Source organism: Cololabis saira, chromosome 6 (genome assembly GCF_033807715.1).
Source record: "Cololabis saira isolate AMF1-May2022 chromosome 6, fColSai1.1, whole genome shotgun sequence".
Classification (NCBI taxonomy): Eukaryota; Metazoa; Chordata; class Actinopteri; order Beloniformes; family Belonidae; genus Cololabis; species Cololabis saira.
In genome coordinates this window covers 17,556,048-17,568,226 of record NC_084592.1, presented here as the reverse complement: position 1 = coordinate 17,568,226, position 12,179 = coordinate 17,556,048, and the positions used below count along the sequence as shown (strand labels likewise).

Genomic DNA, 12,179 nt, shown 5'->3' with positions numbered 1-12,179 from the left:
ACCTGCTTTGTGGTCCGGGTCCCCTAATCTGGAAACAATTACTGTAGGATTACCCGGCAGCGCGGCCCAGTGCCTGCACAGATTTAATAAAAGTGTTCACACAGGCTGAGGGCGTGGCTCCCTCAGTGTGACACAACAGAAGTCTGCAGAGAATGTGTTTGGAGACTAAAAGTAATTGGGAGAGAGAAAGGCACCAAATAAGAAATAAAGCCACATGATGATGGAGGAAAACAGTGGGGAGGGGGGGGCAGTAGGGCATGGCAAAGACGATATGTTGAGTGGCAAAGAGAAAAGGGAGCCTCAGCAGAGTGCGTGGGCTGCGTTTGTAGGGAGGGAGTGGGGGGGGCGAGGAGGAGGCGGGAACAGGTCAGTTGGAACAGAACCAGAGCAGGACTTTCCCCTCTCGGAACAATTTACTTACTCCCTCACGGTCTCATTGGCCCCGGAGCTGAGGGCCACCCTAGTGCACAGGCCAGGTTAGGTTACCAAATGCCACCCTGCCCCCTTGACAGCCATCTCCCACGAAAGCCTGCGGAGATGAGCCAGCTCATGCACCTAGCTGCCACAAAGAGGGGAATGTTTGCTGCACAATTCGAGGTAGAAGAGCAGGCGTGGCTCCTTGGTTCGGGCCAAAGAATAGAACAAAGGCGAGCTGAAAATGAATCCCCCCCTCCACAATGCTTGAGTGATGTTTGTGGCAGATACCCATCTCACAGTAGACAAAAGCCATCTTAAATGTTGAAAGCACAAAAGATCATATGTACAAAAGCTTTTTGTCTGCAATAGTTCCTCTTGTTTTGATAATAAGATAAATAATAGTTGAAAATACAAAAAAACAACTTTCTAGAGAGTCCCCAAGTCGAACTAAAAATAGTCAAATTTGATGTCATGGTTTCGACTTCGACAAGTTATTCAACTATATTTATTAAATGTATTAAAGTTCAACATATTCAAATATATATATATATATATATATATATATATATATATATATATATATATATATATATATATATATATATATATATATATATATAGTGATATGCGGTCTGGGACAAACCCAAACTGGACGTGCAATGTGGTTATTTTTTCAGTGGCTGCAGCTGAACGTAGGAGGTGGTTGTGGTGGTGGACAAAGGTGGCATCCTTTGCACAAAGCACTTTTGTTTGCGGCGCTTTCTGCTCTTGTTTGCAGGTGTCTTTCATGGAGCAGCCTTTAATGCTTCCAGGAAGGAAGATTTGAACTCTTTTTATCGTAGCATTAGCTGCTCAGAAAAGCTGCTGATCTTGGCCATTGTTGCTCAGTCGTGGAAGGACATTTCCCCATAGTCATTGTTTAAATGGTTGTCAGGGGGGAATAAAGTGAAACTTCATAAACAAAGCCCTAACTGGTTTATCTCTCATTATGGCGAGAGGCCGCCTCTGTGCGGGGATTTGTGCCTGAGCCTCCCCCTTTATGGTGGAGTAAGCACTTCACAGCCCTTCAGCACTGCCCCCATACACCCGCCAAACAAGGGGATTCCCTCAAGCCTGTGGAACCTGGTTACACCCCAGAGCCCTAGTTTTTCCACAGGTCTCATTTACTAGTAATTTAGTATATTGATGAAAAAAGCTCTTTTCTGTCCCTCTTTTTTATGGTCACGGCACAATAACAGAAATGTCAATTAAAAACACCTCAGGCTTTAGGGACCGGCATCTTTTGTGCGGACTTGACCTTTAAATCCTGGGTTGCCTCTATTTTCATAGAGAGGGCAGGGGAGGAAGGCAAGACAATGAGGGGTGAGTACAGGGGTCTTTCACATGAAGGCTCTTGACCAAGTCACACCACTAACTGTGAGGTCCTGCTCTGCATTTATTGCCTTTCTTGTCCACAAAAAGATAATTTCATCTCGATGAGTTTGCTAAATCAGTAGCCGGTTGACTTGCTATTGAAGTATGGCTTCCCCTTAATCGCGCCGACGTTGATGGAAAACAAATACGAATTGGCTCGCAGTAAAACCCTGCAGAGGGAAAGTTGGACAGATGGGCTGAGGATGCACACAAACACGGGGCAAAAAATGGCTATTGTCTAAAAACACTGGCGGGTGGATCGCTTTGTGAGCCTGTATATTGTGGCACTTTGTGTGTCAGACTTCTTCGGTGGCTTTGTGGGATATGAGAACTGCTGACGTAACCGTGAGTACTGTAGGATGGGATTTCAGCGGCTTTCTCTGCTTCTTAACCACTCAGGTGACAGAAGGAGGGAGGAATTCACTGGCTGCAGGCATTACAAAGGTTAACCTGAGAAACACAGAAGACGGTCCCGTGTGGAAACTTCCAGGCTGCGCCGTACATTCCTTTTTTGGAGTATTGTTTCCCGACAATCCCTTTGTCTTCCTGCACAATGTGAAAAATACGAGGGGTAAAAAAGCCTGGAGAAAAACTTTTCCGCCTGTTTTTATTCGCACGTTTTGATGAGTCGTGGTAACCGTAGACTTCAAAACACGGGAGAGCATCATCGTGGCTGCGACTGAAGCGGAGCGGCCGCTCGGCAGTACCGCCCGTGGTCATTTGATGGCGAGCAATGGCCAGCGAAAGCCTTCCAGTGTGTGTATGTGTGGTCTCCCATGATGCTGCGGTCCAGCACCTCAGCTGCTCTGACTCAGACATGCAGGCCGAGCCCCGGGCCCCCTTTGAGCCTGGGAAATTACATAACAAAGTCCTGATCTAATCTCGAATCTTGCCTCATGTCAACACGACGGAGATAATGAATTCTTTGCTTTCTGTGACTTTTGTATGTGAGAATTGTTGTTTATTGTGGATCTCAAAATGTTTTGTGTTGTTTTCAGGAGAATGAGGCTGAATGAATGAATTTGCCGGACACAAGTGATTTATAGCAGGGAGAGAGAGAGAGAGAGTGAGAGTGAGAGAGAGAGAGAAAAAGAGAGAGACGGCATTTCAAAGCCTTTCTCTTATTTCCAAAATGGGGTTGGAAATCAGCAGCTTGACTGAGCCCAAATAAGTGACTTCTTTTACCTTTTCACGGCACACAAAGGCCTAATCCTTGGACTACTTGAGCCACCAATGTAGACAGCGACTGAGACCACCACAGTATGTGTCAGACCCTCCTCACCGCACACAAAACACATTGACTGCAGCTTTATGAAGTGAAAATGGCCCAGAAAGGGAAAATGTGAAGGAGGTGTCCACAGTCATTTCTCCCAAATAAAAGCCCCAGCATCTGGGCATTTAATGCTAAAATAAAGCCCAAACAGGACTAGAATGGACTGGGTCACTTCTATTGTTCCAGGGCCCAAGTGGAACAGCCTTGTTTTGTTTCAGTACCACTGACCCCTGCGACTCATTGTGCAAACCCTGTCATAGAAAGTGTGTAGTAAAAAAAGAAAAGGGGGAAGAAAAAAAAATCCAGGCATGACAAGAAGAATTCTTTAGAGATTTTTATTCTTTGCCATCCTCTCCCCTCATTTCCTGTTTTGTTTGCACTTTTTTCTCCCTCTCCCATTGGCAAATATTGCACACTGTCAGTAAATAAAGAGAGGATGAAAAAGGGGTTGTAAAAAGCATAATGATTCCCTGTGTCCGGAGGGATGTTTAATTAAAGGGAAGTGTTTATTTTCAGCTGTGGAGAAACAGTCGCTATCATTGCTGAACACAAATATAGCAATTAACTTCAATTTTCTACATTTATTTGGACATCAAAGAGCTGATAGAATCATTGAAAAAATAAAGCAATTAGGGTCAGCAGAGATCTGAATGGTCTTTGGACACGGCAGCGTGCCCAGTTCGCCTGAATGACTGAATCACATGCGTGCGGTAGCTTTCTTTTCTTGCTAAAGAGCTATTAACGCTAATTCTTTATTTAAACTGTTTGTATACAAAACCTTTCATCCCTTTATCCACTTTTATGTGCAGCGGGATGTGGCTTTGGGAGTTTTCTATTCCTGTGTGGTTTCATAGGAGATATGGATGTGGTCTGAGGGGGTGAGGTTTATGCTTGAAGGATGATTTATCAGAGGCATCTCTGTGTAGTGTGGGTGGGGGGCCACGGTGTTCCCGATTCTGACACGATAAAGCGCCAAACCACGCAAATGGATCACATCAAACAGGGTCCTGGCGACAGCGCGCCCCGGGGAGCAGGAAGGAGGCAGGACTTCTATCTAATGGTTCCTTTTCCTCTGCTGTCCCCTCAGCTGACCCCGCCGTCAGATAAGCCTGTCCGGGCCCAGACCCTCATGGCCGCCGCTGAAATGGAGCCCAATTACAATTCAAATTAACCAGCCAGCAAAACGTGAAAGAGCATCGCGACTTTTGTCACCGGTCATCAGCTGGGAAGCGGAAGAAAACCAGTTCACCTGATAAGACATTTGTTCAGTTAATATTTGATCCCCTCAAGGGAAGATTGGATAACATGCAGTAATGGCCCGTGTGTGTGCCATCATCTCACTTTGCAGTCTGGTAGCCTTCCATCAAGGCTAAGATTGAAACTTATGTACTGTGAAATTCTCAGGATCAGTTGTGCTCAGTAGCTTTGACTCACTGTTTTGATTGTGTGGGCTCCACCACAGCAATGGTTAGACGAGTAATTCCCTCTTATCTGAAGCGAAAATGGAATTGAGTAGCTTTTCATCATAAAACTACACTGAAAGTGATCATGCTTAAATGTGTGCTTAAGTGGCAGATAACATCCGTAATTAAGGTGCAAAATTTAATTTTCATCTCTCCGGGGTAGTCTGAGACCACTGAAGGTAGCAGTATGATCCTAATCTGCACTTTTTAGAATTCATCTCTGAGGATGTATCCAATTTCAGGGTGTGGGGTTTCAATTTTGTCATGTATCAATTGGATATGTAACAGAGTATACCTCCAAGTTAAGATGAGATGGTCTCACGCATACTCGGGGCTGAAGAGGCATTGTCTCTCCCTTGTTTACCGTCTCACAAGCACTTGCCAAACAAACTTCGACACAACTATAATTCTTGCATTCAGTAACTAAACTAAGAAAAGATCATTCAAGCAAACTATTGCTTGTTGCTCGCCCCTCTTAGAGGCAAACAAAATTACATCACATGAACTCCAAAACAAAGCATACTGTTTCTTGTAAGGATTCAGAAAACAAAAAGGTTGAATGTGCTTTAAAATTCAGGAGTACATTTTATTATATGTACATTTTATTGTTAATTATTTATCTTAAAATAAATTGCAAAACCAGTTATGATAATCAATGATATGGATTACACAATAATACAATTTTCTTTGAACGTTTAAAGAAACTATTGAAATAAAAGAAAAGTGGAGGAAAACTGGAAATATTTGGAAAAATAATAATTATTTAATGGAGCTGTATTTTGAATTTAATAATATGCACTTCATACAGATCCATTCGATAAATCTTGCTTGAAGATGTTTTGGTAAATCGCTAGAAATTGTTTGCCCCCAAACAGTTCTTGAATTACATGACAAGAGTGTGATCTGTTTCATTTTGTACCACCGAAAATATTTTTTCTTGCTTTGAAATACTATTTTTTTTTCCCAGGTGTGCATTAACTGTTGTTGTATTGTCAGGTTTGCAAGCCAAAGGCAAATACTTCCAGCACGATTATGTGAAAAATAACCCGCTGAATTTCAAGGTACAGAAACTACACACATAGACATTCACTGTTCTACTGTACATCATTATCCGTAAGACGGTGAAACCATGCTATGCTATGATGATATGCTTTATGTTTACACTGAGGAGACACGTGTTTATCGCTTTAGAAAGTCGAGTGTTTGCCTTTTGAAGTGCAGTGGTATAATGGTAATCCTCATGCAGGTACTCGGTTACATGGTTGCTTGACTGTACCTTTACAGATTAGTTCGTTTGCAAACATTGTACTGTGATATCACTTATTATTGACTCTTTGTCATAAGCTTAGTTTGTTTTCAACTATGCAGGTGTGGCTACTTCAATAGCCATCAGACTCACTGCATGCGATTCCTGTGCAGGCAACTCGGGTGTGCTGGTTTAGATGTGTCACAGAGCCATTAAACAGGGTGATGAGTCACAGTGTTGTTGAGGGCTGTGCGGTGAGAGCGTGATGTATCAGACACCCACAGTGTGGTTCCCAGAGCTCTCTGCCAGTCACTGTGGCCATGCTTGTTGGCTGCTTGCTTTGCCAGGGAGGCTCGCAGGCCAGAAGTGTTGAAGGGAAAGCCCCGGAGAGCCAGGGATATGAGCCGCTGTGGCCAAGTGGTAAATTCTCACCTGCTACTAAGTGAGAATTAGTGCAGTGATCGTTTTTCTTTCACACTGTGAGTCACATAAGCTCAGTCCCATAACCTGCTGTTACCTTACTGATGGCCTCACACAAATAAAGTGGAAAGATTTCTTCATGTACACTATTAAGAAACCAGCCTCACTGCACCAGTGGTAGCCCAACATAACAGCGGGAGACCTTTTAACCCCGTTGCTGTCTTGAGAATATGAGACTCACACCTCTCCTTCTCTTCCAGGTATTTCTCCAAGTCATCGGAATCATTGCAGTAGCTGCCATGATCATCCCCTGGATTCTCCTCCCTGTCGCTCCTCTTCTTGCCATCTTCCTGTATTTGCGGCACTACTTCCTGCGGACTTCCAGGGACATAAAGCGTCTAGAATCTACCAGTAATTTTTCTCCTTTTTTTTTCCCCCCACGGGAGTATGGGAATCCTCATGTCAATTTATCGTGAGAGACAAAAGCGGACCACGGGAATGCTAATAGGCGGCTGAAGAAAGCCGCCGTCATTAGCATAAGGGCTAAAGGCCGCGGTAACCTATGGCTCGGTCACAGGCAGTTTCCTCGGCGGATGAGAGTTCATGACATCACATTCAATGGGAAAAATGCCAAGTGGGGATGTCTGGGCCATGGATTCTCTTTTATTGTGAGTCGAGAGCCTAAATGCCCATTGACCAACAGGTTCCATCATTTCATGGAACAAAGGTTCTGCTCATCAGCTGAAAGGAAACATTCAGTTTTTGTCAGTGTCTTTTTTAACACTAATAAATGGAAACAAAAGGCAGATAAAATGCAGCCTTTCCCTGAATAAAATAAAATTGGAATCAGTGACCCTCTCTATGTTCAACGGGTGAAGTAGCTGTCCACTCACGTGAAAAAGAAACTATCCCTCCTTTCTGTTAGGTATTGAGATAACAAAATTAACCTCGGATGAGCAACAACACAACATTATACACAGTGCAACGATGTATTTAGCAATAAAAATACACCAAAATGCTGAAGCAGTAATTGAAAAGCAAATTACAGCCTCCATTCAACATTAATAGAATATGTAACAGCCAAAAAATACACTTAATTACCTGATTATTAGCAATTATGAGCACATTTGTGTATAAAGGTGGACATTTGCCCACATTCAGATGTATGTTAATGTAATCCCAAAGATGAAAGACGTCAGCAATGAGCTTAGAGAAGCAATTGTTGCCCCTCGTCAGTATGGGAACGATTACAAAGCCATTTCCAAACGACTTGGAGCCCATCACTTTACAGTGAGAAAGCCTATTATAGGTGCAAAACAGTCAAGACCTCTGCCAGTATCCCAACAGATTCAACCCAAGTCCAAACAGTGCAGTGCTCAGTGAAAGCGCACTGTTTGAACTAAAGTACATCTCCAACATGCAGGCTTCAGTTTTAGGTTAAAGTTCACGATAATACAGAAAATAAAACACCTTAATTAGTGTAATATTTTTGGGAAGGTTTCCAGGATAAAATCTGCTGTAGTGGCCCAGTCAATGTCTACTGTATGTGGGTGCAGCTTAAAAGAGATCCACTGACAATATAAACGGTAATAATAAAATGAGAACACGTGAAAATACTGTATGTGCAGCACTTACAAGTAGGAGATTGATGATGGAGTCTTCAGAAGAATTAGGAATGTTTTAAGTGTGAAAGTGCTGCTTTTCAACATTACTTTCCTCGTCTGGCTGCTTTTACATACAATACTCTTTCCACTCATGTAATAGTTGATTATTTCTTCTTCTTAAAGCTCGGAGTCCTGTCTTCTCCCACCTTTCTTCCTCCCTCCAAGGCCTGAGCACCATCCGTGCCTTCAGAGCCCAACAGAGGTTTCAGCGAATGTTTGATGAGTATCAAAATCTTCATTCAGGTGAGAATATAAAACAACACGTAAGTGGAAACATCAAAAGTGAAGTGCATTGACTTCTCCTACATTCTATCTGTCATAATTCATATTTACTCTATAATATTTGGATATCTGTGGATGATTGTGTTCATTGTGAACAACAGCGTCCAGAAATATTCCCAGTTAGCATGTTATTGATGGGTTTAAAGCTGGATCCCAGTACGGGGAAATTTATACCATTCAGACTAAAATTATTGATATTTTTGTGATATATGCAACATGTAGCACATAGAAGATAAATCCATCCCGTTTATATACCAGCTTCAGTTCTTTTGGGAGTCACAGGGGTCTGCTGGAGCCTATTCCAGCTGTCAAGAGGTTGAGCATTTTTTAATCTAATTTGTGTTCTTGTTTGTGCCCTCAGAGGCCTGGTTCTTATTCCTTACTACCTCTCGCTGGTTTGCTGTGCGTCTGGATGGAATCTGCTGCCTTTTTGTCACCTTTACGGTTTTTGGTTGCCTTTACCTCAGGGACGGTACTGTATGGGTCGTGGATCTATCTCTCAAGTAGCACGTTGTTGGCTTCGTGAGTGGGAAGAGTGATGAACTCACAGGTGTGTGTTTTAACTGTGTTTGTCTGATGTCACAGGACTGGAACCAGGCGGCGTGGCTCTGGCTATGTCTTATGCTGTTACACTCACAGGCATGTTCCAGTGGGGCGTGAGGCAGAGTGCAGAAATTGAGAACATGGTGAGAAAAAAGAACATTTACATACAACTCCGTAACACAATTCCTAATTAGGTGGATTTTTTACTGAACACATTTATGTTTCCTTTTCAGTATTTCAGTATGGGTTCTGGGTTTTGGTCATGGACTCATCTGTTTTAAAAGACCAGTGGTATCAGCCATTGGTTTGCGACCTTCCCTTTTTAAAGTTTATTTGTCACATTTTGGGTTTTTGTAGCCTTGAGGGGGATGGAATAAATCTGAATGGGAAAAGGGATGCCGCCTGAGTTGTTGCCATGCGCTCAAATGCTACTCAAAGTAGTTCTGTCCGTGATAATGTATAATAACACATTAAAGGCATTAGGCCATAATTAATAAGTCCAGTTATATTTAAATTATATTGCAATTAAATCTCATTAATTGTAATCAATTTATAATCAAATTAATTCCAATTAAATTAATTTAGTGTCAGTTAATTTCAAAAGAAAAAAAAAACGGCCTGGCTAAGAAACCAAACAGATTGAATCAAATCCTCACTTTTTATTCACTCTGCTGTCCTGAGTGGAAAGACTCCTTTTAAACAGGAAAATAAACTTCCAGTAGAACTGCCTTGACCAGTTGTGAGGGGGCAAGAGGTCATGAAAGTGACTCCAACAAACACAAAGACACTAATCTAGTGATACCTGCTATGAGACAAAAAAGAGAAACACACAATAGATAGCAGCACTAATGGTGCCCACATACATCAAGAGTAAAGAAAGCAGAATGATGACATTTCACAGTCATCGTGAAAGGATTTGCAGAAAAAAAGACATATAGCAACATGATTCACTTCATAATTTAGGGTCACTCGAGACAACCCTAACAATAAGATTTCTCAAAAAAATGAAAATTAAACCCAACCTCATAGTGACAAAGGGCGTTTGCATCCCACACACTAACTAAAGTGCTTTTTCCACAAGAATGCCACCGATAACTGGAGATTCTGCTACCCATTCTTCTTTTGGAAGTTTAAGAACCACACGTCAGCCTATGAATGGTACCCTGAGAAAGCATATAGAGTGAAAAGCATCAGCCCCAGCACGGAACCCTGTGGGACACCATGGCTAACTGCAATATGTAGAAGACTCCTTGTTTCACTCTAATGTGGTTCCTTTAATCCCAAAACCATTTTCAAGGTTCTATAATAGAACACTGTGATTAATGGTATCAAATGCAGGACTGAACTAGTGACACAAGACTGCTATCTGAGTAGATCATTGGTCTCTTGCACCTGTGCTGTTTCTATACTATGACAGGACCTAAATCCTGATTGCAAACTCTTTAAACATCTTTGTACAAGGCTTAATTAGTTGATTCTTTGTCTGTTTAATTGTGTCAAATGGAACAGATCACACCTCCACTGTTCGGCTCCAGTAGTGTTTATGCTGGCTGGCTAAACCAACTTCATTTAAAGTTCAACGAGAATTGCGAAGACAATGGAGTAATAGTAGAAGGGGTTGTGGTAGTTTCTGCAGGCAGTCTTGAGATTCTGAAGTCTCTTTCATCATGTTTGTATCACAAAAGGCATCGCAAGGTACCGAATTCAGCATAGGAGACACAGTCACACCCTCTTATAGGGCCCGATTTACTAAGATCCTAAATAAAGAGTACTAAATTGCGTGTGCACTGAAAAAGTTTGCGCGTACTGTTGTTGTGTGTTTTGCGGGTGATAAATTAAGAATGCTTGCGCAATTGATAACAGGTGCAAACCTCAGTATTTTGCGCCATGGAGAGTCTGGATGGAAAGCAGGATATAGTCGCAAGCGCAAAATGAAATTTGACAAATTGGAGTTATAGAGATATTAGTGGAAGAGGCAAATTGTTGTATTCAGCACCCCTGCCGTTAAAAGCACCCCCTTGTATATTCAATGATAAGTAGACCAAGAAAAAAAACAACACACTGACACTTCAATATATTTATATATAAACTCACACAAACACATACTTAGGAGTTTATATTATATATATTTACAAATATTATGGAAGACAACACAGTAAGCAGGCTATTAATTAATGACATCAATAACCATTTACCCGATTTTTTTTTTTACCCGAATCCATGAGCGCATTTAAACATGAATCATTAACACAAAACTGGACGCTAAACAGAACATGGACAACAGAACATGAACAGAACACGGAATGAGAATATCATTTTTGTCAGACGAGGGAGTGCTTTTCACGGCAGGGGTGCTGAATACGGCACAACACCGGGGTATGACAACTGCAGAACAGGCGCACAATAAGAAACACTTTTTTCTCCATGAAAACACGTGATTTATTTATTATCACAAATAAAAAAATGAATGTTCCTCCTGTGGCAACCTTTTGCTGAATAATACTCGATTTAACATTCAAATAAAATATTTCTCCTTTTGCATGTGGAGATTAGCACCTTCCTTTCGAACGTATTAAATACAGACGCAATCACAATCCACACAAAAACTTTCAGGCTTGGTAAATCTCATTGCGCGTGGTAAATGGACCAATTTGCATCTTTCCCTCCCAGTATTTAGCGATTTCTGGTGGGTACGCCCCATATTGATTATTCATCAGGGCAAAAGTACTAAATGGATTGCGTGTGCTATTTTGCGCATTTGAGAGACGCAGTCCTCTTTGCACGCTGTTAGTAGATCAGCTGGCACTTTGGTTTGCGGGTGCTGTCAAGTTTGCACACGTTTTTACACACGCAAACCTTTAGTAAATCGGGCCCATGGTGTATAAACTACTGAACAACCAATGTTGGTTTGCACTATTGATAAGGTCTTGAGTTATTGATGTGCCACTGGAAAAGGTAAGACACCACAAGTGTTTTTACCCAAGTAAAAGTCAATGTTTGAAGACAGTGCTGACTTTTGCTGAACATAAAAACAAACCAAAGCTAATCGACTACTTGTCAATAACTGGAGACTCAGCTGGTTAACGCATTTTTAACTTTTTAAAGCCTGAACATTTTCAAGATCCACAAACAATTGAATTCTTCAAATATTGATAAACCTGAGGGGTAGGTCAACAGTTTGTAATAAATGCTGATGTTTTAACCCTAATTATTTTTATTCCATATTTCGACAATTCAACGTTTCTCCAGAAAATCATCATGGTCATGATGTCATCAGATCTTGACCTTTATTTTCAGTTCTGGATCTGTATTTTGGGGGTTTTAAGTTGGAATTAAGAAGAAAAACTCTAATTAAAGACTATGGAATTCTATTATGGGAGTTGCATTGAAAATTGAGTCATGCTAAATAATAAAATTATTGTTTGTTTTTTATCAACCACTCTATTTAAATCTGCCTG

The 12,179-nt window shown here is 41.5% G+C and overlaps 1 protein-coding gene across 2 annotated transcripts in view; it reads left to right on the top strand.

Moving 5' to 3' along the window:
* The window catches only part of LOC133445904 (ATP-binding cassette sub-family C member 4-like), a 49,955-nt gene that overhangs the window by 25,120 nt on the left and 12,656 nt on the right, over nucleotides 1-12,179 (top strand). For both annotated transcript variants that reach the window (XM_061723430.1, XM_061723431.1), the window contains 4 exons: nucleotides 6,493-6,643; nucleotides 8,020-8,139; nucleotides 8,540-8,650; nucleotides 8,764-8,864. In XM_061723430.1, the coding sequence (XP_061579414.1) occupies nucleotides 6,493-6,643; nucleotides 8,020-8,139; nucleotides 8,540-8,650; nucleotides 8,764-8,864 (483 nt within the window). The remainder of the gene's footprint in view (nucleotides 1-6,492; nucleotides 6,644-8,019; nucleotides 8,140-8,539; nucleotides 8,651-8,763; nucleotides 8,865-12,179) is intronic.